At 45.3% G+C, this 26,196-nt stretch overlaps 1 protein-coding gene across 1 annotated transcript; it reads left to right on the plus strand.

Annotated features, from left to right (window-relative positions):
• Window positions 1-1,704: 1,704 nt before the first annotated feature.
• Window positions 1,705-25,699, plus strand: echs1 (enoyl CoA hydratase, short chain, 1, mitochondrial). The gene is made up of 8 exons (XM_073025690.1): window positions 1,705-1,866; window positions 8,030-8,227; window positions 11,203-11,330; window positions 13,361-13,460; window positions 20,426-20,530; window positions 22,938-23,057; window positions 25,350-25,417; window positions 25,502-25,699. The coding sequence occupies exons 1-8, from the start codon at window positions 1,776-1,778 to the stop codon at window positions 25,565-25,567; spliced, it is 876 nt and encodes a 291-aa protein (XP_072881791.1). The 5' UTR covers window positions 1,705-1,775; the 3' UTR covers window positions 25,568-25,699.
• Window positions 25,700-26,196: the final 497 nt, after the last annotated feature.

Consider the following 26,196-nt stretch of genomic DNA (forward strand, 5'->3'; position numbering starts at 1 on the left):
CGTCCACCCCCGTCCTGCACGTAGGCGATGGTGTCCCTCAGCAGCGCGAGGCTGTCTGAGATCTTCCTGCCCGGTACAGCACAGGTTTGGTCCGGATGGATCACCTGCTCCAGTGCAGACTTGACCCTGTTGGCGATAGCCTTGCACAGGATCTTGTAGTCCACATTCAGGAGAGAGATGGGCCTCCAATTTCTAATGTTCTCCCTCTCCCCCTTCTGTTTGTAGATGAGGGTGATGATGCCCTTTGTGGTGAACTACATATACCTGTCTGGACACGCCCCTCTGCTGACTGCTCCTGTGGCTCCTCCCACCGACCCCTGTATAAAGGCGATTGGAGGCACTGCTCCTCCCTCAGTCTCCAGGATGTTGTGTGGTGGTCTCTTGCTGCTAATCGTGGTCTCTTGCAGCTAATAAAAGCCTATCGTTCGCCTCCCATCTCGGAGAGTTATTGATGGTGCATCACCCTTCCTCATGGATCCTGACATACTGCCCGCCAGAAGCATAGCGTTGTACACTTCCAGCAGGTCAGGGCCCATCCGGTTCCACAGAGCCGAATAGAACTCAACTGGTAAGCCGTCGCTTCCGGGAGTCCCCCTCAACCATCAGACTCCTGAACTCACCTCAACGCTGAACACGAGGAAATCTGCAGATGCTGGAAATTCAAACAACACACACAAAATGCTGGTGGAACACAGCAGGCCAGGCAGCATCTATAGGGAGAAGCACTGTCGACGTTTCAGGCCGAGACCTTTCGTCAGGACTAACTGAAAGAAAAGATAGTAAGAGATTTGAAAGTAGGAGGGGGAAGGGAAAATCTGAAATGATAGGAGAAGACCCAATCACCTTTCCAGCTCTTAGCTTCACCCCATCCCCTCCTGTGTTCTATCATTTCGCATTTCCCCCTCCCCCTCCTACTTTCAAATCTCTTACTATCAGTTAGTCCTGATGAAGGGTCTCGGCCTGAAACGTCGACTGTACTTCTTCCTATAGGTGCTGCGTTCCACCAGCATTTTGTGTGTGTTGCTTCAACGCTGAACAGTCAGTCACTTTCTCAGAATTATTTATATTCTTTGATTTATTACACGATTTGTCCTTTCTGCACACCGGTTGCTTGTCATGTACATATAATTTATTATGTACAAATGATTTAGTACATTCTATTATATTTCTTTACGACATATGAATAGGTTTCTGTTTAATAACTTTATTACATTTACCGTATTTTAATGATATACTTTATTTGAACTTTGATGTCCCAGTTAGATAAAAAACAGAAGACACACGTAGATTTAGGATCGGAGTGAAGAGATTTAGAGGCGGTCTGAGCACCTGTGTACGGGCAGTGCACCGACCGAGAGTGATGGAACTGACTCGTTGACAGCATTTACAAGCCCGAGTACCGAGACGTAGAACGATTTGCCCCAAGGCAGGGAAATCTGATTGATAAGGATATATGCGCACGATTCCGCATGGCCGAACAGCCTGTATCCGTGTTGTATGAGTCTTTACAAAGGCTGGGCGGCCGGAGACGGGACCCGCCGCCAGCCTGCAGGGTAGCCAAAGCAGCTCTCCGCAGAGATGGTGCCCGGAATCCGCGCCGCAGCCCTCGATCTGTCAGTCATCGGGTTGATTGACAGGCAAGCGTGGTCTGGGGCGTGTCATCCGTCTGATTGACAGGTGAGGTGGCCACGGGCGGGTCATCGGCGCAGGACTGGGACAGCGTGCGCGCTCTCGCGAGACGGCGCCGCAACAGACAGACAGACAGACAGGCAGCGATGGCAGTACTGTGCAGAGCCGCTGTGGCTTCCCTGTGTGCGCCCCGGATTCTGCCCTCTTTATTAGTTGCAGCCCGGGTGAGCAGCGCAGGTAAGATCCTGTCTCGTCCCACGGCCGTGCGCTTGCAACCGAGATCGGGCCTTCTGCAGAATATTAGGGCGGAGAGCCCGTGACCTTGGGTCTTTAACGAGCCTTCCAACTAAATGTAGCCGAATGCTTCGAGAACACTGTCCCCTGTAAACGCAGCGGTGCAGAGTGGCATTGCCGGAGATTCCCTTGTCACTGAGGCGCAGAAAGATGGTTTCTGTCCTTAGGAAGGGCCTCGGTCCAAATCACCGTCTGCCTACTCCCCTCCATACCTGATCTGCTGAGTTCCTCCAGCGTTTTGTGTGTGTTTGCTGAAGATTTACGACATTTGCAGAATCTTTTGTGTTTATGGTCGCCAGGTCTAACTTGGGATGGACACGTGATAGCAACAGGCCTGGGTGAATGATCTCCCCACCAGAGACTTTTGGGTGAGGGGAGCTTTATTGTTGGTTCGACGGAAACGACACCACCTGCCACAGACTATTTGCATCCTATTTGAAATTCAAAAGTCAAAAAGTTTTGAGTTACGTAGTTAGAAAAGCATTTCTTGATTAGTCTCATTCTAGTAGTTTTGCACATTGATTAGTGAGCAATACGCAGTCTCTGGTGCTTCCCTTGGAATCTAGTCGTTGAATGAATTGCTCCCAAGTTGGTGGTACTGTCAATCGTGCAGGTGGTTGTTGGGACTCTACAATTCATGTTCTCAATATTATGCACGATTATTATTTATTTATTTTTCTTGCATTTGCACAGATTTTCTTGTGCGTTGGCAGTCAGGTTTAGACTATTGTATTTGCTTGTTCTGCTGTGAATGCCTGCAAGAAAACGAATCTCAGGGTTGTATATGGTGACAAATATGTACTTTGATAATAAATTTGAACTTTGCAAAGCTGGGCTGAGAAATGACTGATGGAGTTCAGTGAAGTGTGAAATGATACAAAGTTGAAAGTATATTTTATTATCAAAGTATGTATACATTATACAACCTTGAGATTTGACTCCTGACAGGCATGCACAAAACAAAGAAACCCAAAAACCTGTAAAAAAAAAAGGAAGAGTGTCGAACACCCAATATGCAGAGAAGAAAAAGCAAATCATGTAAACATTAACTGCAAGTAAATAGCATTCTGAACTGAAATTCACAAAGAGAGTCCAAGACCCATAGTTCAGCAGAGAGCTGAGTAAACATTGCAGAGCAGCAAACTACACGATCCCTCACCTCGGGCCCCGACACCCTGGCCTTTTCCATCTGACCAGCACCCAAATCAACATCCAAACGTCAGGTTCAGTCGCCTCGATTTGCTCTGGGCCTGGAACCCTGCGCCTCAATTCAACCTGTACCCAATCTTTCTGATTCGGCCTGACACTTTGGAAAGTTGAACTTGAAGCCAGAATACGCGGTGAAAGGCAGGATTCTTAGCAGTGTGGAGGAACAGAGAGTTATAGAAACATAGAAAACATACAGCACAATACAGGCCCTTCGGCCCACAAAGCTGTGCCAAACATGTCCTTACCTTAGAAATTACTAGGCTTACCCATAGCCCTCTTTTTTCTAAGCTCCATGTACCTATCCAGGAGTCTCTTAAAAGACCCTATCGTATCCGCCTCCACCACCGTCGCTGGCAGCCCATTCAACGCACTCACCACTCTCTGCGTAAAAAAAACTTTCCTGACATCTCCTCTGTACTTACTCCCCAGCACCTTAAACCTGTGTCCTCTTGTAGTAACCATTTCAGCCCTAGGAAAAAGCCTCTGACTATCCACACGATCAATGCCTCTCATCATCTTATACACCTCTATCAGGTCACCTCTCATCCTCCGTCGCTCCAAGGAGAAAAGGCGGAGTTCACTTAACATATCGTCATAAGGCATGCTCCCCAATCCAGGCAACATCCTTGTAAATCTCCTCTGCACCTTTTCTATGGTTTCCACGTCCTTCCTGTAGTGAGGCAACCAGAACTGAGTACAGTACTCCAAGTGGGGTCTGACCAGGGTCCTATATAGCTGCAACATTACCTCTCGGCTCCTAAATTCAATTCCTCGATTGATGAAGGCTGATACACCGTATGCCTTCTTAACCACAGATCCTTGAGATCCACGTCCATAGCTCTCTGAAAGTTGCTGTGCATGTGGGTAGGGTGGTTAATGATGCTTAAGATGTGTCGGGGGATTGTGTTCAGGGGCTGTGAGTAATGTTGCAGCTCTATAAGACCCGGGTTAGACCAGACTTGGGATATTGTGTTCAGATCTGGTCACCTCATTAGGAAGTTTGTGGAAACTTTAGAGAGGTTTCGGAGGAGATATACCAGGATACTGCCTGGATTAGAGAGCATGTCTTATGAGGGTAGGTTCAGTGCGCTAGGGCTTTTCTTTATTTTCTCAGTGCAGAAATTACTAATACAATGGGGTATAATTTTAAGATGATTGCAGGAAAGTATAAGGGGCATGTTGGAGGTAAGTTTTTTTTTACAGACTGCTGTGTATGTGGAATGCAATGCCAGGGGTGTTAGTAGAAGCAGGTACATGGTGGGGAGGGGGTGAGAGAGGGGAGTGCAGGGTGGGGAGGGGTGAGAAGGGAGTGCAGGGTGGGGAGGGGGTGAGAGAGGGGAGTGCAGGGATGGGAGGGGTAGGGGTGAGAAGGGAGTGCAGGGTGGGGAGGGGTAGGGGTGAGAAGGGAGTGCAGGGTGGGGAGGGGGTGAGGGACATGCAGAGACGAAGGAGGTTGAGAGAGGAGAGGATAGAGGTGGGAGGGGAAGGGTGAAAGGGGAGTGGAGCAGGACTGGAAAACCACAAGTGTCACTTCGCTCTTTAATAAGGGAGGATGACAAAAAGAAAGGAAATTATAGGCCAGTTAGCCTAACCTCAGTGGTTGGGAAAGTGTTGGAGTCTATTATTAAGAATGAGGTTTCAGGGTACTTGGAGACTAATAAGTCAAAGTCAGCATGGTTTCTGTAAAGGGAAATCTTGCCTGACAAATCTGTTAAGAGTTCTTTGAGGAAGTAACAAGCAGGGAGGACAAAGGAGAGGCAGTAGATGTAATTTACTTGGACTATCAGAAGGTGTTTGATAAGGTGCCACGTGAGGCTGCTTAACAAAATAAAATCCTGTGGCATTACAGGAAAGACACTGGTATGGATAGAGGAACGGCTGAGAGGCAGAAGCCAGTGAGTGGGAATAAAAGGGGCCTTTTCTGGTTGGCTGCCAGTGACTAGTGGTGTTCCTCAGGGGTCAGTATTGGACCGCTACTTTTCACATTGTCAATGATTTAGATAATGGAATTGATGGCTTTGTGGCAAAGTTTGCGATAAGATGAAGATAGGTGGAGGGGTACATAGTGTTGAGAAAGCAATGCGATTGCAGCAGGACTTGGACAAATTGGAAGAATGGACAAAAAGTGGCAGATGGAATACAGTGTTGGGAAATTTATAATAATGCATTTTGGTTAAAGGAACAATAGTGTGCACTATCTTATGGGGAGAAAATTTAAGCATCAGAGATGCAAAGGGATTTGGGAGTCCTTGTCTAAGTCTCCCAGAAGGTTAATTCACAGGTTGAGTCTGGTAAAGAAGGCAAATGCAATACTGGCATTTATTTCAAGGGGAATAGAATATAAAAGCAAAGAGATAATGCTTGAAACACCTGTCAAGCCACATTTGTTATATTGTCAACAGTTTTTGGCCCCTTATCTCTGAAAGGATATGTTGTCATTGGAGAGAGTCCGAGGAGGTGCACGAGGATGATTCCGGGAATGAAGGGGTTAACATACGAGGAGCTTTTGGCAGCTTTGGGCCTGTACTCACTGGAACTTAGAAGAATGTGTGGCGATCTCATTGAAACCTACTGAATGTTGAAAGGACTACATTAGATTAGATTAGATTCAACTTTATTGTCATTGTGCCGAGTACAGATACAAAGCCAATGAAATGCTGTTAGCATCTAACCAGAAATGCAAAGAATAGTGTTATTTACAAAATAACTGCGAATAAAAAATAAGTGCTACAGCACACAAATATAAAAGTACTGAGACAGTACAATATGGGTGCAATACTGCTTAGTGCTGTGATGTGAGGTTCAGCAGGGTCACAGACAGACAGACATACATTATTGATCCCGAGGGAAATTGGATTTCGTTACAGCCGCACCAACCAAGAATAGTGAAGAAATATAGCAATATAAACCATAAATAATTAAATAATAAGTTAATCATGCCAAGTGGAAGAAGCTATTCCTGTGCCTGCTGGTGCGGGAGCGGAGGCTCCTGTAGTGCCTACCGGATGGGAGGAGAGTAAAAAGTCCATGGTTAGGGTGAGATGCATCCTTGATAATGCTTTTCGCCTGCCCAGGCAGCGTTTACGGTAGATGTTTTCAGCGGTGGGCAATTGGGTGCCGATAATCCGCTGGGCAGATTTCACCACACGCTGGAGTGCTTTGCGGTCTGATACGGGACAATTGATAAGGTGGATGTGGAGAGGATGTTTTTTCTGGTGGGGGTTTCCAGAATTAGAGGGCACAGCCTCAAAATTGAGGGGTGACCTTTTATAACAGAAGTAAGGAGGATTTTTTTTACTCAAAGAGTGGTGAATGTGTGGAATACCCTGTCACAGACTGTGGTGGAGGCCAAGATCGTGGTTATATTTAAAGTGGAAATTGATAAGAGTTCTGATTGCTCGGGGCATCAAGGGATATGGTGAGGGGGCAGATGAAATGGCAGAGTGAACTTGGTGGGCTGAATGGCCTGATTCTGCTCCGATGTCTGATGGTCTAAAGCAGCTGAGATATAAGAGCTTCCGGGGGCGATGAATGTATTTTATTGGGGGTTTCCAAATTCTCTTGTTGAAGTCCTTTCCATAAGACATAGGAGCAGAATTAGGCCATTTGGGCCACCAAGTCTGCTCCACCATTCCATCTTGGCTGATTAATTATCCCTCTCAATCCCATTCTCTTGCCTCCTCCCCATAACCTTTGATGCCCTGACTAATCAAGAACCTATCTGCTTTCATTGACTTGGCCTCCACAGATCACTATGCTCTGGCTAAAGAAATTCTGTCTCACCTCTGTTCTAAAGGGACACCCTCATACTCTTGAGGCCATGTCTTCTGGTCTTAGACTCCCCCACTATAGGAAGCATCCTCTCAAGATCCACTTTAACTAGGCTTTTCAATATTCGATAGGTTTCAATGAGATCTCCCCTCATTTTTCTAAACTTCAGCGAGTACAGGCCCAGAGCCATCAAATACTCCTCATGCATTAACCCTATTTATGACAGAGATACATGGTGATTTCTTCTGTGAATATTGTGAATCTTTGCAATTCTGTTCCCAAATAGCAGAGCTTTCCTGGTTGTTGAGATCGATCAGTTATTGGACCTCGGAGACAAAATGGAGCCCTCCCCAGTGCAGAGCAGCTGTGAATGGTGCCGCAGGTGAAGGTTCCAGGGGATGGCCACTGCTCAGAGTTCACAGTTCGGTTCTTTAACCTAAGAACGTAGGAGGATTGGGCCAAGCACAAGCAAAAGGACAGCACGGCAGTGTAGGGATCGGTAAATCGCTTTACAGCAGAGTCCCCAGCCTTTTTTATGCCTGTTTCCATGCTGTATGGCTCAATGACTGGTCGTGGACCCCTGGTTGGGAAACCCTGCTGTACAGCATCAGCAGTCGCCGACTGGAGTTCATTTCCTTCTGTTGTTCTCAAGTGTGCATTTCTCCCCATGGCTACTGGTTTTCCTCCGGGTGCTCTGGTTTCTTCCACATTCCAAAAACGACGGGTTAGGGTTAGTGACTTGTGGGCATACCATGTGTTTGCCAGAAGCCAGGCGACACTTGCTCAGCACAGTCCTTGCTTGATTTGATACAAAACAACATGGTTCACTGTCTGTTTCAATGTAGAGGTGACAAATCTTTAAAGAAACTCATCTGGCTCAGGTAGGAGCCTTGGTTAGCATTGATGTGCTGGGCTGAAGGGCCTGTTTGCATGCTGTATTGCTCAATGACTGCTATCATGTGCTACACTGTGGATTGTGTGTGCACCTTTCTGCTGCTGTGTTCCAGGTGAGGAATGATGGACTAATGAGTTCCGTTGAAATCTTTATAAAAGCATTCTCCATTGGAATGATTTCTGGAAGGTTGTCTTCGTTGTTCACGTTTCTGCAATGTGTTCTTCTGTCCAGCGGCTCAGTATCAACACATCCTGGTGGGAAAGAGGGGCGAGCAGGAGAATGTGGGGTTCATCCAGCTGAACCGCACCAAGGCTCTGAACGCATTGTGCGACACACTCATGAAGGAACTCGGTCAGGCTCTGGATGAGTTTGAAAATGACCCAGCAGTTGGAGCCATTGTCCTCACAGGAAGTGAAAAGGCTTTTGCAGGCAGGTACCTGGGGAGGTGATTGTAATTTTTCAGAATCAGGTTGAATATCACTGACACATGCGAAATGTCCACACAAAATGCTGGTGGAATGCAGCAGGCCAGGCGGCATCTGTAGGAAGAAGCACTGTCGATGTTTCGGGCCGAGACCCTTCGTCAGGATTAACTGAAAGAAAAGTTAGTAAGAGATTTGAAAGTAGGAGGGGGAGGGGGAAATCCGAAATGATAGGAGAAGACCAGGGGGGAGGGGTGAAGCTAAGAGCTGGAAAGGTGATTGGCAAAAGGGATACAGAGCTGGAGAAGGGAGAGGATCATGGGATGGGAGGCCTAGGGAGAAAGAAAGGGGGAGGGGAGCACCAAAGGGAGATGGAGAACAGGCAAGGAGTGATTGTGAGAGGGGCAGAGCGAGGAAAAAAAGGAGGGGGGAATAAATAAATAAATAAGGGATGGGGTAAGAAGGGGAGGAGGGGCATTAAGGAAGTTAGAGAAATCAATGTTCATGCCATTAGGTTGGAGGCTACCCAGATGGAATATAAGGTGTTGTTCCTCCAACCTGAGTGTGGCTTCATCTTGACAGTAGAGGAGGCCGAACACCTACGCTCTGTCCGCCAGAGAAAGCAGGATCTCCCAGTGGCCACATATTTTAATTCGACATCCCATTCCCATTCTGATATGTCTATCCATGGCCTCCTCTACTGTCAAGATGAAGCCACACTCAGGTTGGAGGAACAACACCTTATATTCCGTCCGGGTAGCCTCCAACCTGATGGCATAAACATTGATTTCTCTTAACTTCCATTAATGCCCCTCCTCCCCTTCTTACCCCATCCCTAATTTATTTATTTCCCCCCTCCCTTTTTTTCTCTCTCTGCCCATTACTCTTTGTCTGTTCTCCATCTCCCTCTGGTGCTCCCCTCCCCCTTTCTTTCTCCCGAGGCCTCCCATTCCATGATCCTCTCCCTTCTCCAGCTCTGTATCCCTTTTGCCAATCAACTTTCCAGCTCTTAGCTTCACCCCGCCCCCTCCTGTCTTCTCCTATCATTTCGGATTTCCCCCTCCCCCTCCTAATTTCAAATCTCTTACTATCTTTTCTTTCAGTTAGTCCTGACGAAGGGTCTCGGCCCAACACGTTGACAGTGCTTCTTCCAATAGATGCTTCCTGGCCTGCTGCATTCCACCAGCATTTTGTGTGTGTTGCCTGAATTTCCAGCATCTGCATTTCCTGATGTTCACATGTGAAATGTGTTGTTTGGCAGCAGCAAGTACATGGTAATTGTAATTTATAGATTTTATAAGAAGTGTGTGTGTATATATAGCAGTAGGTGAGGGGAAAAATAGGTAGTGTTCATGTGTTCATTGTCTGTTCAGAAATCTCATGGTGGAGGGGAAGAAACATTTCTGTTCATGAACGTTCAGAGATGGGATGATTGTGCCAGTTCAATTAGGGGAGAGGAAGAAGTGAAATGGGCCGGAAGGAGAGTGGTTACCAGAAGTTTGGTGGTCCAAGTTTATACCAACTGATAGCGATCACTATAACTGGTCAGCAGAATAGCCAGGATCTCCCAGTGGCCAACCATTTCAGTCTGTCTTTCCATTCCCACATCAACATCAGTCCATGGCCTCTTGCACTGCCACGTCATGTCCAAGCGACACCTCGTATTCCACCTGGGCCATCTCCAACCTGGCGTCATGAGCATTAAATTCTCAAACTTCTGGTAGCCTTGCTGTGTGGCTGTGCTGCTGCAAGTTAGCTTAACACTGCCGCTGTGCGTGTGGCATCACACTCGGCTTCTGTCTTAGATCTATCATTACTGTGTCTATTTGATGTTTATTCCCAGATCATGAAGTGAATTTAAATTCAGGTGGAACTGAACTTGGTTAGTCCACAAGGAATCACACACTGATCCATGCCACTCCCTTTTCCATCGCTGTCAGTGAGCAGACTGGGATTCCTCACTCTCTTTGCTGTTTTCATGCCAACCATGTACTTAGGCAGCTGACCTCCCCATCTTTCCATCTAGGCCTGTCCACCTCCACCTCCTTTGCTTTCAAAGATTCAGGTTGTATCTGCCTTCACTCACCTTCTGATGTCTTTCTTTGGCGTAATGCTATTTGCTTCCTGATATATGTCCCCTTGGGTTCCTTTACTGCCTTAGAAAGTTGCTATGCAAATACAGATCCCAGTTGTAGTAAGTGAAGATTCAAAAACCAGTAGGTTCTGCAGATCAGAAATGAAACACAATAGGTGGAATGAGAAATGGCTAATGATTCAGGCCGAAGAACTTTGTCAGAACTTCAGGAGGTGGGGAAGCATGAGTTTTAAATTGCAGGGAACATGGGGAAGGGGTGGCTAGGACAAAGGGATTATCTGATAGGATAAAGTTGGGGTTAGATAAGATTTAGACGATGTAGTAATCTAAATTCTGGTAACGACTTTTTCTTCCCCCTTGTCTCTTTTTGACATTCCCTATTCAGACTCTCCTTTTAGTCCTCCTCAGTAGCCTGCCTGTCACCTCCCTTTGGTTCCCTTCCTCCTTCCCTTTCTCCCATGGTCCATTCTTCTCTTCTATCAGATTCCCTCTTCAGTCCTTGACCTCTTCCACCTACAGTATCTATCACCACCCAGCTTCTTTCTTAATCCCTTCTTTCCCACCTTCCACCTTCCCCTGTCACCTTCCAGCTTGTACTGCTCCCCGTCCCCCCTCCCCAGCACCTTATTCTGGCTTCTCCCACCCCCTTCTAGTTCTGATGAAGGGTCTTCACCCAAAACATTGAATGTTTATTCCCCTCCATAGATGCTGCCTGACCTGCTGAGTTTCTGCAGCATTACGTGGGTGTTAGTCAGGATATCCAGCATTGCAGAATCTCTAGTTGATGGGTTAGTTGGAGTGAAAAGACAAAGGAATGTAAAAGCTGTGAAATGTAGAGCTGTACAGAGTGCTCAGCAAGTTGTAATTGGGTTTTGATCTCCCCTTAGCTGGTGCTGACATCAAGGAAATGGAGAACAAAACATTCCATGATTGCTACACTGGAAACTTCCTGTCCCACTGGAACCACGTGGCCACGACCAGGAAGCCCGTGATTGCAGCTGTCAACGGCTACGCTGTAGGTAGAACGGAGAGTCCAAACCTGAGATTTCCCTCACCACTGTCTTCCTGTTCAGTGTGGTGTAGTTGTGGACAGGAGAAAGTCGCGTGACCCAGAACTTTGTCCACGAGTAGCCCTTGTGTCAGTATGTCCATTCCTAATGTTGTCTCGCACACAAATGGAGAAAAGGCCATTCGGCCCCTCATCATATCACATGATTATGGTTGACCTGCCCCAGGCTTCAACCCTCTGACCAGATGTGATTCCTCTGGGTGTCCCTACATTCCAAAGGTGCTGAGGGTGATGGGGTAATGGGCCAGTTCCATGCTGTATGACTTTCCTGTCTGTTCCCTGTAACTACCAGTTCCCCAATCTTTCAAAAACTATCTCCCTCCTCTTGTTGAAGTAATTGCAATGATTCAACCTCCACCACCCTGTGGGGTTGGAAGATCCAACCCTCCCTGAAGCAAAGTTCCACACATCTCCTGTCCCTATATGTTGTGACTATGCTCCCTTTTCAAAGTTTCATTTTGTTATCAAAGTATGCATGTACAGTACATCTTTGGCAGCATGGTAGTGTAGTGGTTAGCACAACGCTTTACAGTACCAGCGACCCGGGTTCAACTCCCGTTGCTTCCTGTAAAGAGTTTGTACACTCTCCCCCTGAATGGGTTTCCTCCGGGTGCTCCTGTTTCCTCTTGCATTCCAAAGATGCACCGAGTGGCAGGTTTGGTCACTGTAAATTGTCCTGTGATTGGGCTCAGATCAAACTGGGTGATTGCTGGGCAGCGTGACTCCAAGGGCCGGAAGGGCCTACTCGACATCAAAAATTAAACACTGTTTGTCTACTCCAGCTAGCCATCAAATAGGGAAAAACAATTGGGGTTGATGAAAGAACAGTCAGTAACTCCCCACCCCCCTCCACAACATGAAAAAGAAAAACAAAACTTGTAGACCCCCCCCTAATCCCCCCCCACAGCAAAAAAAAGTGACAATAACAGTTCCTGACTCCCTCACTCATGGAAAAAAACAGTGACCACAGCACCAAATCCCCAACATCCCCTCTTACACACAGAAGAGGGGGATGCTGGTACTCAGTGTGATAGAGCTTGAGATGTTTCTGTCCACACAGTAAGCTTTCTGTCAAGAAGTCCAGGATCCAGTTACAGAGAGAGGTGCTGAGACCCAACTAGGACAGTTTACTTGCCAGATTCTCAGGGACGATCATATTCAACTCCAAGGTGAAGTCGATTATCAGCATCCTGGCATATAAGGAACCATTTTCCAAGTGGGACAGGACAGAGTGGAGTTCAGAGGCTATAGCATCATCAGGACTGATTTGAACGATAGGTGAACTGGAAGGGGTCCAGTGTGGCAGGAAGATGGGATTTAATGAGATCCATAACCAGCGGCTCAAAGTACTTAATTATTGTTTGCATTTTTCCAGTCTGGTGATCTCCTGGAACCCAGTGAGTTGTGGAAATCGCCATCCGGTAACTGGACTGTCACTGCAGCTGCCTCCTTTAATGCCCTTTGATGCAGCCTAACAAACTGCACCGTCCAGCAACCCACCAGTTTTAACCTAGCCTAATCATGGGGCAATTTACAATGACCAATTAACCCAGTAACTGGTACATCTTGGGCTGTAGGACAAAACTAACACCTGGAGAAAATCCACACGTCTCATGGCGAGGATGTAGAGACTCCTTACGGGGGATGGTGCAGTTGAACTCTGAACTCCGATGCCCCGAGCTGTAACAGTGTCATGCTAACCACTAGGCCACCCATTTGCACCTTCCGTGTGACTCAGTTTTAGTCAATCACAACAGAAAGATTCCTGAACTCCCAAAAAAAACTACAGGGGTGTGGGCACGGAGAAATCCTTTCTGTATTTGCTTGATGCAAGTATGGAGCAGTGGCCTTGACTTCGAACCTCCTGGTTGCGTTCCACTTGGGGAGAGGGCCGCTCTGAGCTTGATGCGCTGATGTTGAAGGGGTAGGGGTGGATCAGGAATGCGGGATATGACTTTAACCTTCCTATTCTGCAGCTCGGAGGAGGCTGTGAGCTGGCCATGATGTGTGACATCATCTATGCAGGTGACAAGGCACAGTTTGGACAACCAGAAATCCTGCTCGGGACGATTCCAGGTAAATTTTCTGTCCAGTGTTACTAACTGATTGAAAGTTTTCCAATAGGATGGAGGGTGGGAGCCGCCAGAGGGGATTTGAGGGTGGGAGCCGCCGGAGGGGATTTGAGGGTGGGAGCCGCCGGACGGGATTTGAGGGTGGGAGCCGCCGGAGGGGATTTGAGGGTGGGAGCTGCTGGACGGGATTTGAGGGTTTGTTGGTAACATCCGCCATTCTCTGAAAGTCTAATCCCATCACTTTGCATGCGCTGGGGGCTGCAACCCTGCCGGGTAAGTGCTTGCTCTGTGAAAGTTATTTTGGAGCAAAGAAGTTGTTGCTTGCTTTTCAAAGTTATTAATTTGAAGACATTGCTAAATCTTTGCTTTGAACCCTATGTGGAATATTAGTATGTATTGTGATTATGTGTGCTGAGTGTATGTATGGCAGGAGCAGAATTAAGCCATTTGACCCACCGTGTCATCCCCACCATTCCATCGTGGCTGATTTATTATCCCCCAATGTCATTCTCCTGCCTTCTCCCCAAAACTTTTGACACCCTTACTAATCACAAACCTATCAACCTCTGCTGTAATTATACCCAGTGACTTGGCCTCCACAGCCAGCAGTGGCAATGAATTCTACTCTCTGTCTAAAGAAATTCCTCCTTATCTCTTTTCTAAAGAAACATCCTTCTATCTGAGGCTGTGCCCTCTGGTCCTAGAACCCCCACTATAGGAACCATCCTCTCTAAGCCTTTCAATATTCGATAGGTTTCAATGAGCTCCCCCCCTTATTCTCCTAAACTCCTGTTATTATAGGCCAGAGTTATCAAACGCCACTCGTATGTTAGCCTCTCATACCTGGGATCATTCTTGTGAGCCTCCGATGACCCTTTCCCAGCTCATCCTTTCTGAGGTAAGGGGCCCAGAACTTCTCACAGTACAAGGATGTAAACTTGTGGGATGGTGACTATTGGTTGACCCCGTCTACAGTGGGTCACTGGGCTTTCCCTGTAGCTGGGCACCCTGCAGACACTCGGGAAACCAGGTGTTAAAGGGTAGAACCTCTTTACCTTTATAACACACAGACTCTGTGGCATTTAATGTGCCCTTGGTGATCCGTTACTGCTGCCACTTGGGTAGCTGAGCTCACTGGCAGTGCACTGTGCTGCAGCATCTCTGACTAGAGTCCTGGAGTACAGCAGCTTAAAATCAGGCTCCTCAGCCATGTTACAGTAAATATTAGACCGCACCAATCATTCAAAGTAAATTTATTATCAAAGTATGTCTTTGTCACCATATACAACCCTGAGTTTCATTTTCTTTTTGGCATTTACAGGAAAATAAACAAAAGTTATTCAAAACTGTGTATGTATGTGTGTGTCTATATATATATGTGTGTGTGTGCGTGTGTGTGTGTGTGTATGATATATGTATATATATACACACACACACACACACACACACACACACACACACACACACACACACACACACACACACACACACACACACACACACACACACACACACACACACACACACACACACACACACACACACACACACCCCATTTCCAGAAAAGTTGGGATATTTTCCAAAATGCAATAAAAACAAAAATCTGTGATACGTTAATTCATGTGAACCTTTATTTAACTGACAAAAGTACAGAGAAAAGATTTTCAATAGTTTTACTGACCAACTTAATTGTATTTTGTAAATATACACAAATTTAGAATTTGATGGCTGCAACACACTCAACAAAAGTTGGGACAGAGGCATGTTTACCATTGTGTTACATCACCTTTCCTCTTAATAACACTTTTTAATCGATTTGGAACTGAGGATACTAATTGTAGTAGATTTGCAATTGGAAATTTTGTCCATTCTTGCTTGATATAAGACTTCAGCTGCTCAACAGTCCGTGGTCTCCGTTGTCTGATTCTCCTCTTCATGATGCGCCATACATTTTCAATAGGAGATAGATCTGGACTGGCAGCAGGCCAGTCAAGCACACGCACTCTGTGTCTACAAAGCCACGCTGTTGTAGCCTGTGCAGAATGTGGTCTGGCATTGTCCTGCTGAAATAAGCATGGACGTCCCAGGAAGAGACGTCGCCTTGATGGCAACATATGTCTCTCTAAAATACTAATATACGCCTCAGAGTCAATGGTACCTTCACATACATGCAATTCACCCATGCCATGGGCACTGATGCACGCCCATACCATCACAGATTCTGGCTTTTGCACCTTTCACTGATAACAATCAGGATGGTCGTTTTCATCTTTGGCACGGAGAACTCGACACCCGTTTTTTCCGAAAACTAGCTGAAATGTGGACTCATCTGACTACAGCACACGGTTCCACAGTCTTTCGGTCCATCTGAGATGAGCTTGGGCCCAGAGAACTCGCCGGCATTTCTGCATAGAGTTGATGTATGGCTTCCTCCTTGCGTAATACAGTTTCAAGTTGCATTTCTGGATGCAGCGACGGACTGTGTTAAGTGACAATGGTTTTCCGAAGTACTCCCGAGCCCAGGTGGCTATAATTGTCACAGTAGCATGACGGTTTCTTAGGCAGTGCCGCCTGAGGGCTCAAAGATCACGCGCATTCAACAGTGGTTTCCGACCTTGCCCTTTACGCACTGAGATGTCTCTGAATTCTCTGAATCTTTTCACAATATTATGCACTGTAGATGTTGAAAGACCTAAATTCTCTGCAATCTTCCTTTTGAACTGACTAACAATTCTCTCATGAATTTTGGCAGAAAGGGGTGAGCCACGACCCATCTTTGCTTGCAAAGACTGAGCCTTTGATGGACGCTACTTTTATACCCAGTCATGATACCTCACCTGCTAAAAATTAGCCTGCTTAATGTGGAGTCTTCCAAACTGGTGTTACTTGAATATTCTGTGCACTTTTCAATCTTATTTTAACTCTGTCCCAACTTTTGTTGAGTGTGTTGCAGCCATCAAATTCTAAATGTGTGTATATTTACAAAATACAATTAAGTTGGTCAATAAAACTATTGAAAATCTTTTCTTTGTACTTTTGTCAGTTAAATAAAGGTTCACGTGAATTAACATATCACAGATTTTTGTTTTTATTGCATTTTGGAAAATATCCCAACTTTTGGATGTAAGTGTGTGTGTGTGTGTGTGTGTGTGTGTGTGTGTGTGTGTGTGTGTGTGTGTGTGTGTGTGTGTGTGTGTGTGTGTGTGTGTGTGTGTGTGTGTGTGTGTGTGTGTGTGTGTGTGTGTGTGTGTGTGTGTGTGTGTGTGTGTGTGTGTGTGTGTGTCAAAAAACCAATGTGTAAATAAAAGACACATTGTGCAAATAAATAAATAATGCTGACAACATGAGTTGTAGACTCCTTGGTGAGCCTGTCTGTAGGTTGTCGAATCAGTTCAAAGGGTTTTCAGTGTCTGACCAGAGTGTTTCCAACATTTGGTGTTTTGTGTTTGAAGAGTTATGTTTCTGCAGAGCGAGGGAGGGGAACAATCAGGGTTGTTTGTAGACTTAGCATGGACTCAGGACTGAGTGACTTCTGCTGTAATATTCTGTACCACAGGTTTGTATGGAATGGACTCATCATTAGGCTTTCTGCTCCCCTACTGAGTTGTGTGCCACATAAAACAGAACAGCACATTCAAGCCCTTTGGCTCACGATGATGTGCCAACCTTATAATCTATTCTAAAATCAATTTAACCTTCCCTCCCACATACCTCTCCAATTACCTATCATCCAAGTGCCTATCTAAGAGTTTCTTAAATGTCCCTAATGTATCTGTGTCTACCGTTCCACTGGGAAGGCACCCACACATCCATCACTCTGTTTAAAAAAAAAATTACCATAGGACCGTAAGATATGGCAGAATTAAGCCATTTGGCCCAGCGAATCTGCTCCACCATTTCATCATGGCTGATCAATTTCCCCCTTAGCCCCCAGCTCCTGCATTCTCCCTGTGTCACTTCATGCCCTGTCTAATCAAGGATCTACCAACCTCTGCCTGAAATATACATAAAGACTTGGCCTCCATAGCTGCTTGTGGCAATGAATTCCACAGATTCACTACTCTCTGGCTAAAGAATTCCTCCTCATCTCCATTCTAAAAGGACACTCCTCTATTCTGAGATTGTGTCCTCTGGCCTTGCTCTCCCACCATAGGAAACATCTCCATGTCCACTCTATCAAGGCCTTTCAACATTTGATAGATTTCAATGAGGTCACCCCTCATTCTTCTGAATTCCAGTAAATACAACTCCCAGAGCCATCAAACACTCTTCACATGACAAGCTATTCAATCCTGGAATCATTGTCGTGAACCTCCTTTAAACCCTCTCCAGTTTCAGCACATCCGTTCTAAGATAAGGGGCCCAGAACTGCTCACAAAACTCTTAAGTGAGACCTCACCAGTGTTTTATAAAGTCTCAACATTACATCCTTGCTTTTATATTCTAGACCTCTTGAAGTGAATGCTAACATTGCATTTGCCTTCCTCACCACCGACTCAACCTGCAAATTAGCCTTCGGGGAATCCTGCACAAGGACTCCCAAGTCACTTTGTGCCTCAGTTTTGGGAATTTTCCCCTCATTTAGAAAATAGTTAGCTCTTTCATTTCTTTTACCAAAGTGCATGACCATACACTTCCTGACACTGTTATTTCTTCCTGCCATTTCTTTGCCCATTCTCTTAATCTGTCTCAGTTCTTCTGTAGCCTCTCTACTTTCTCAAAACTACTTGCGCCTCCACCTGTCTTTGTATCATCTGCATATTTTGCAACAAGGCCATAAATTATATTGTCTAAATCCTAGACATAAAATGTAAAAGCTGGTCTCAACACAGATCCCTGTGGAACACCACTCGTCATGGCAGCCAGCCAGAAAAAGCTCCCTTTATTCCCACTCTTTGCCTCCTGCCAGTCAGCCACTGCTTTATCCATGCTGGAATATTTCTTTTAATATCATGGGCTCATAACTTGTTAAGTAGTCTTATGTGTGGCACCTTGGCAGAGGTTTTCTGAAAATCCAAGTACACAACATGAACTGATTCTCTTTTGTCTATCCTGCTTGTTATTTCTTCAAATAATTCTAACAGATTTGTCAGGCAAGCTTTTCTCTTGAGGAAACCATGCTGACTATGGTTATTTTATCACGTGCCTCCAAGTACCCTGAGACCTCATCCTTAATAATCAACTCCAACATTTTCCCAACCACTGAGGCCTATAGTTTCCTTTCTTCTGCCTCTCTCCCTTCTTGAAGAGTGGGAGCATTTGCAATTTTCCTGTCTTCCAGAATCTAGTGATTCTTGAAAGATCAATACTAATACCTCCATAATCTCTTCACCCACCTCGTTCAGAACCCTGGGTGTAGACCATCTGGTCCAGGTGACTTACCTACCTTCAGACCTTTCAGTTTCCCAAGTTCTAGTAATGGCAACTTCCACACTTCATGACTCCTCTGACACCTGGAAATTCCCCTATTACCACAGCATGCCTCTTCTCCCCCTTCCCATCTGAATCACAGTGGCAGACTCGGTGCCAGAGACCCGACCACTGTGACTTCCCTCTGTTCGGACAACCCCTGCACCCCCCCCCCCCCACAACAGTTTCCAAAATGATGTACCTGTCGTTAAGGGGATTAGCTCTGACATTCCTCCAATAATTTCCTTCAGTCACCTTCAAATTATGCTCCCTCGTATTAGCCATTTGCACTTTGGAAAAACATCATTGGCTATCCACTCAATTTGTGCCTCAAATTATCTTGTACACCTGTATAAAGTCACCTCTTATCCTTTGCACTCTAAAGGGAAAATTCCTAGCTCACTCAACCTATCCTCCTAAGACCTGCTCTCTAATACAGGCACATCCTGGTAAATCTCCCTGCTCCCAATACAGAGAGCACTTAACTTGGCCAACATGTTGGGTTTAAAGAGATATCTGACGGGGAAGGGGCAGGTAATAGACATAGAAACATAAAAAACCTACAGCACAATACAGGCCCTTTGGCCCACAAAGCTGTGCCAAACATGTCCTTAGAAATTACCTAGGGTTACCCATAGCCCTCTATTTTTTTGAGCTCTATGTCCCTGTCCAGGAATCTCTTAAAAGACCCTATCGTATCTGCCTCCACCACCATCTCTGGCATGCACTCACCACTCTCTGCGTTTAAAAAAAAACTTACCCTGACATCTCCTCTGTACCTACTTCCAAGCACCTTAAAACTGTGCCCTCTCGTGCTAACCATTTTAGCCCTGGGAAAATGCCTCTGGCTATCTACATGATCAATGCCTCTCATTATCTTGTATACCTTTATCAGGTCACCTCCCATCCTCTGTCGCTCCAAGGAGAAAAGGCCAAGTTCACTCAACCTTTTCTCATAAGGCATGCTCCCCAATCCAGGCAACATCCTTGTAAATCTCCTCTGCACCCTTTCTATGGCTTCCACATCCTTCCTACAGTGAGGCGACCAGAACTGAGCACAGTATTCCAAGTAATATATGGAGATTTCCAAGGATTAGGGCTTGGCAGGTGGAACATAGACTTTCTTGTTGCAGAAACTGCTGTTGGAAAGTAAGTTTGGAATTGGCAGAGTTTCAGTGGAAGGTGCTGTTTTGGGTCAGAGTAGAGTACATGTACAGTATTTAGAGTATTAGAGATGCATTGTGGTAACAGCCCCTTCCAGCTGTCCATTTACACCCAGGTAACCAATTAATCTGCTCACTGGTAAATCTTTGGAATGTGGGAGAAAACAGGAGCACCTGGAGGAAATCCACGTAGCCATGGGGAGAACGTACAAGCTCCTTACAGATGTTGGCGGGAATTGAACCCTGGTCACTGGCACTGTCGTAGCAATACACCAACCACTACGCTACCATGCGCCCCAAAGTTTGTGATGTTTGTGTATTGTTGATTTTGTTCTATACTTTCTGCCAGACAATTATTGCACAAGGTGTGTGTAATCACAGTCTGCTCTCTGGACAGGTGCTGGAGGAACTCAGAGACTGACAAAAGCAGTAGGGAAGTCACTGGCAATGGAGATGGTCCTCACCGGAGACCGGATTTCTGCTCAGGAGGCCAAAGCCAGTGGTATGTCATGGACTATTGCAGCCTCTCAGTTCACATTGTCTCACACACTTCTCCATACCCTGGGCTAACCAGAGGAACAGAGCAGAGCTACACAGAGTAACTTGTGTCTTGTTTGTGAGCCCATCCCACTCCAGGGCTTATTGAAATATTTTATACATTCCTTGTTGTAATTGGTAGTATTTTTATGCATTGCACTATACTGCCACAGAACAAATTTCACAACTTGTCAGTAATAATAAACCTGATTCTGAAGGTTCAGAGTTAATTTATTATCACAATATGTATGTCACTATATACAACCCTGAGTTTATTTTCTTGCTGGCATACTCAGATTCAATAACCATAATACAATCAATGAATAGTACACATATAGAATGGAATTTGTAATAAAGATTGACACACCTTGACACGTTGCTGAGGGAGTGCAGCGCTGTCAGAGTTGCAGACTTTGAAATGTTGTATTAAGCGTGTTTTAAAACACCCTGTTATGCTGGTCAGACCTTGGCTAATTCCTACTGCATTTCTGACAGAGTGACTGAATCGCATTTTGTATATGTTGCTCCGCATTTCCAGCATCTGCAGAATCTCTAGTGTTTATAAATATTGTTAGACCTGTTTGCTAACTGTTAGTGATTCATGCATTAGAACACCTAGATCCTTTGGAATTCTCATTTACAATCACAATTTAGATCACCTGTATTTTGATTCCTCTTACCAAAATGTAGGAATCAGAATCAGGTTTATTACAACCAGCATGTGTCATGAAATTTATTATCTTAGCAGCCGCAGTTCAATGCAATACATAACATAGAAGAAAAAAATAAGTAAATCAATTACAGTATATGTATAATAGATTAAGAATTGTGCAAAAACCCCCCAGAAATGATATAAAAAAAAAGGTAGTGTCCAAGGATTCAATGTCTATTTAGGAATCGGATGGCAGAGGGGAAGAAACTGTTTCTGAATCGCTGTGTGTGTGCCTTCAGGCTTCTGTACCTCCTACCTGATGGTAACAGTGAGAAAAGGGTGCCCTGGGTGCTAGAGGGTGCCTTCAGGCTTCTGTACCTCCTACCTGATGGTAACAGTGAGAAAAGGGTGCCCTGGGTGCTAGAGGTCCTTAATAATGGAAGCTGCCTTAACGCTGCCTTTTTGAGACACCACTTCCTGAAGATGTCCTGGGTACTTTCTAGGCTAGTAGCCAAGATGGAGCTGACTAAATTTACAACCTTCTGCAGCTTCTTTTGGTCTTGTGCGGTAGCCCCTCCATACCAGACAGTGATGCAGTCTGTCAGAATGCTCTCCATGGTACATCTATAAAAGTTTTTGAGTGTATTTGTTGACATAACAAATCTCTTCAAACTCTTAATGAAGTATAACCGCTGTCTTGCCTTCTTTATAACTACATCGATAATGTTGGGACCAGGTTAGATCCTCAGAGATCTTGACACTCAGGAACTTGAAGCTGCTCACTCTCTCCACTTCTGATCCCTCTATGAGGACTGGTATGTGTTTCTTCGTCTTACCCTTCCTGAAGTCCACAGTCAGCTCTTTCATCTTACTAATGTTGAATGCAAGGTTGTTGCTGCGACACCACTCCACTAGTTGGCATATCTCGCTCCTGTACACCCTGAGATTCTACCAAATGGTTGTATCATCAGCAAATTTATAGATGGTATTTGAGCTCTGCCTAGCCACACAGTCATGGGTATAGAGAGAGTAGAGCAGTGGGCTAAGCACACACCCCTGAGGTGCACCAGTGTTGATTGTCAGCGAAGAGGAGATGTTATCACCAATCCGCACAGACTGTGGTCTTCCAGTTAGGAAGTCGAGGATCCAATTACAGAGGGAGGTACAGAGGCCCAGGTTCTGCAACTTCTCAATCAGGGTTGTGTGAATGATGGTATTAAATGCTGAGCTATAGTTGATGAACAGCATCCTGACGTAGACGTTTGTGTTGCCTAGCCGTTCTAAAGTCATGTGACGAGCCATGGAGATTGCATCTGCCGTTGATCTATTGTGCCGATAGGCAAATTGCAATGGGTCCAGGTCTTTGCTGAGGCAGGAGTTCAGTCTAGTCATGGCCAACCTCTCAAAGAGTTTCATCACTGTCAATGTGAGTGCTACCAGGTGATAGTCATTAAGGCAGCCCACATTATTCTTCTTAGGCACTGGTATCATTGTTGCCTCTTTGAAGCAAGTGGGAACTTCTGCCCAAGGCAGTAAGAGGTTGAAAAGATCCTTGTGCTTCCAAACATTAAACCTGCTTCGCCAGGGTACGCACAGTCACTCAGTCTGAGACAGAAAATAATCAGTTTCTGAAGTGAGGCCATGTACTTTCTAATGGTTTTCACAGCCCATCTCCAAGGACCTAATTCTGGAAAATAATAATTGGGTTTTCTTTTGCAAGGGCTTGTTAGCAAAGTATATCCAGCATCTCAAGTGGTGGATGAAGCCATCAGATGCGGGGAGAAGATAGCTTCGAACTCGAAACTCATCACAGCAATGGCAAAAGAGGCCGTGAATGGCGGTGAGCAGATTAAATTTTTTCTTCGACATTGCATATTATTATAAAGGGAAACATGTTATTTCTTCATTATATGAATGCTCCAGTACACAGTGAATTTCAGTGTAATTTAGAATTATTTAATACTGTATTGAGATTAGTTGTACCTGTGCCTTTAAATGTAAGATGACTCATGAAATCTGTCTGTTGATTTGTGTAGAGATAGAGTACAGTAACAGACCCTTACAACCCAATGAGTCCCCACTGCCTAGTTACACCCATGTGGCCAAATAACCAACTGACCTGTATGTCTTTGGAATGTGGGAGGAAATCGGAGCACCCAGTAGAAACACACAGGGTCACGGAGAAAACATACAAGCTCCTTGCAGAGAGTGCTGGAATTGAACCTGGGTTGCTGGCACTTCAAATGCGTTTCACTACTGTGCCGCCCCTAGACCTATTCTAGAGTCTATCCCCTCATCTGACTCTAGACTGTATCCCTTTGTTTGTCTCTAGACTTTGTCCCCTAGACCTATTCTAGACTGTGTCCCTCAGTCTGACTCTAGACTGTGTCCCCTTGTTTGTCTCTAGACAGTATCCCCTTGTTTGTATCTAGACTGTGTCCCCTTGTTTGACTGTAGACTCTCCCCTTGTTTGTCTCTAGACTGTGTCCCCTAGACCATTCTAGACTGTGTCCTCCCATCTGACTCTAGACTGTATCCCCTTGTTTGTCTCTAGACTGTGTCCCCTAGACTTATTCTAGACTGTGTCCTCCAGTCTGACTCCAGACTGTATCCCCTTGTTTGTCTCCAGACTGTATCCCCTTGTTTGTCTCTAGACTGTATCCCCTTGTTTGACTCTAGACTGTATCCCCTTGTTTGACTCTAGACTGTGTCCCCTTGTTTGACTCTAGACTGTGTCCCCTTGTCTGACTCTGGACTGTATCCCCTTGTTTGTCCCTAGACTGTGTCCCCCAGTCTGACTAAAATTGGTAGGAATTGGGAAAGCTTTGATGGCTGAATGGTTTCCTGTACACTGCAGAGGGGTTTACTGTTCAAATAACACCTTTTAGATGATTTCAACATCGCAATTTTTTTCTATCGTTCTGCACAGACATAGAGTTATACAAAATGGAAAAAAGCCCCTTTGGCACATTTGGTCCATGCCAACCAGGATGACCCATCCAAGCTAGTTCCTAACCTTCTAAACCAGGGGTTCCCAACTTCTGTTGTGCCTTGGACCCTTTCCATTAACCAAGGGGTCTGTGAATGCCAGGTTGGGAACACCTGCTCTAAACTTTGCCAATTCACATACCCGTTATAACTGCATCTACCTCATCCACTTCCTCTGGCAGTTTATTCCACTCATTCCATGGAGTGTTTTGTGTGTTTATTGTCCCTCAGGTTCCTGTTAAATCTCTCCCCTTCCACCTTGAAGCTCTTCCATCTAAATGTAGACTCCTCAACCCTGGGGAAAGGACTGTGTGCAATTACATGATGTATGCCTCTCATAAATTTATATACCTCCATAAGAGCAGCTCTCAGTCTCCCAGGGATTAAAGTCCTCGCCTGCCAACATTTCCCTATGCCTCAGTCAAAGTCCTTGGGCAGCACAGTAGTGCAGTGGTTAGTATAACAGTATTACTGCACCAGTGATCCGAGTTCCATTTCCGCTGCAGTCCGTAAGGAGTTTTCGACATTCTCCCTGTGACCATGTGGGTGTTCTGGTTTCCTCCCGCCTTCCAAAGACGTTCGGGTTAGTGGGTTAATTGGTGTAATAGGGCAGTGTGGGTTCACTGGGTTGGAAGGCTTTTTTACCATGCTATATCTCTATACAAGTAAACATTTACCTTTTTTCCAATTTGTCACCTTTTTTTTCGTAAATATTGTTGCTTCCTTGTTCCTGTTTCTTGGCACTACAGATGTACAAACTGGCCTGTTGTGTTGGTGAGAGTTTAAGCTGTGGTCACATTTGGACATCCGGCAGTGAAGGGAATATCAGAGGTTAATTCTCAGTCTTCTCTTGCTTTTATCCTGGGGAGGGAGACTCTGGAACACACTGTAGGATTAAGAGGGAATGTGAAGATTGCCACTTGGAAAAGTCATTTCAGGAATGTCTTCCACTGCAGCCCATGAATCTTTTATTGGAATTTGTAAATGATAGCCACTGTCTCAGTCCTTAAAAATCTTTTTATCAAGGTGGAAGTCAAAACCTGAGTAAATTTCCCTCAACGTTCTTCTGTTGTCACTGAGTGGCAGCTACAAAGATCAGGCAGTATTTCATGGTTGTGCTAAACTGTCCTGTACTTTGTTACAGCTTTTGAATTAACGTTGGCGGAAGGAAATCGACTAGAGAAACGTTTGTTTCATGCGACCTTTTCCACTGTAAGTAACTTAAATTCAGTTAAAATGAAATTTTGGGCTCATCTACCAAACCATTGTAATCGTACTGTGTAAACTTTGTTTCAGGTTGATCGGAAAGAAGGAATGAGTGCATTCATTGAAAAGCGGAAGGCTAATTTCACCGACCAGTGAGTCAGAGTTGTTCCAGGAACATAAAGGGCTGGAAATTGAACAGTTGAGAGCTGAGGTAATGGAAATGTGGACTTATACATCCATAATTAAATAATTCCCCATTTCAAATAAATACTATGTTTCTAATACTTAGATATTCTGTTCCATTTTTTCTTTATGGTTGGGGTGGCCAGAATGAGAGCAATGATGTAACTTGAGTAATTGTAGTTAGTCAAATCCTCTGTCATCATGGAATCATTTAAAATCATTTTCTTCAGTAACGTTACTATGGCTTTATTAAATACCTTGTCACACAAGAATCAGATGATGCCGTGCAGTAAGACACAGGAGCAGAATTGTCCTTTCAGCCCATCAAGTCTGCTCCACCATTCTGGAGTCTCAACATGGATAAATCAGAAAAAGATGATTGTGGGCTTCAGGAAGGAGCAGGAGAGCCACTCTCCAATGCACATTGATGGCAGAGCCGTGGAGAGAGTGAAGAGCACATAGTCCCTTGTTGTGCACGTAATGGACGATCTACCCTGGACCCACAATATCTCCTCACTAGTCAAGAAGGTACAGCAGTGTCTGTACTTTCTGAGGAGATTGAGGTGAGCGAGGCTGCCCAGCCCCATTCTGGAGCACCATTG

This window comes from Hemitrygon akajei, chromosome 21, assembly GCF_048418815.1.
Source record: "Hemitrygon akajei chromosome 21, sHemAka1.3, whole genome shotgun sequence".
Classification (NCBI taxonomy): domain Eukaryota; kingdom Metazoa; phylum Chordata; class Chondrichthyes; order Myliobatiformes; family Dasyatidae; genus Hemitrygon; species Hemitrygon akajei.

Excerpts from the sequence above, each read along its gene's own strand:
- echs1 (XM_073025690.1), top strand. The coding sequence starts at position 1,776 with ATGGCAGTACTGTGCAGAGCCGCTGTGGCTTCCCTGTGTGCGCCCCGG. Across the intron at positions 1,867-8,029 it reads AGCCCGGGTGAGCAGCGCAG|CGGCTCAGTATCAACACATC; the intron begins GTAAGATCCTGT and ends TCTTCTGTCCAG. Across the intron at positions 25,418-25,501 it reads TTCATGCGACCTTTTCCACT|GTTGATCGGAAAGAAGGAAT; the intron begins GTAAGTAACTTA and ends ACTTTGTTTCAG.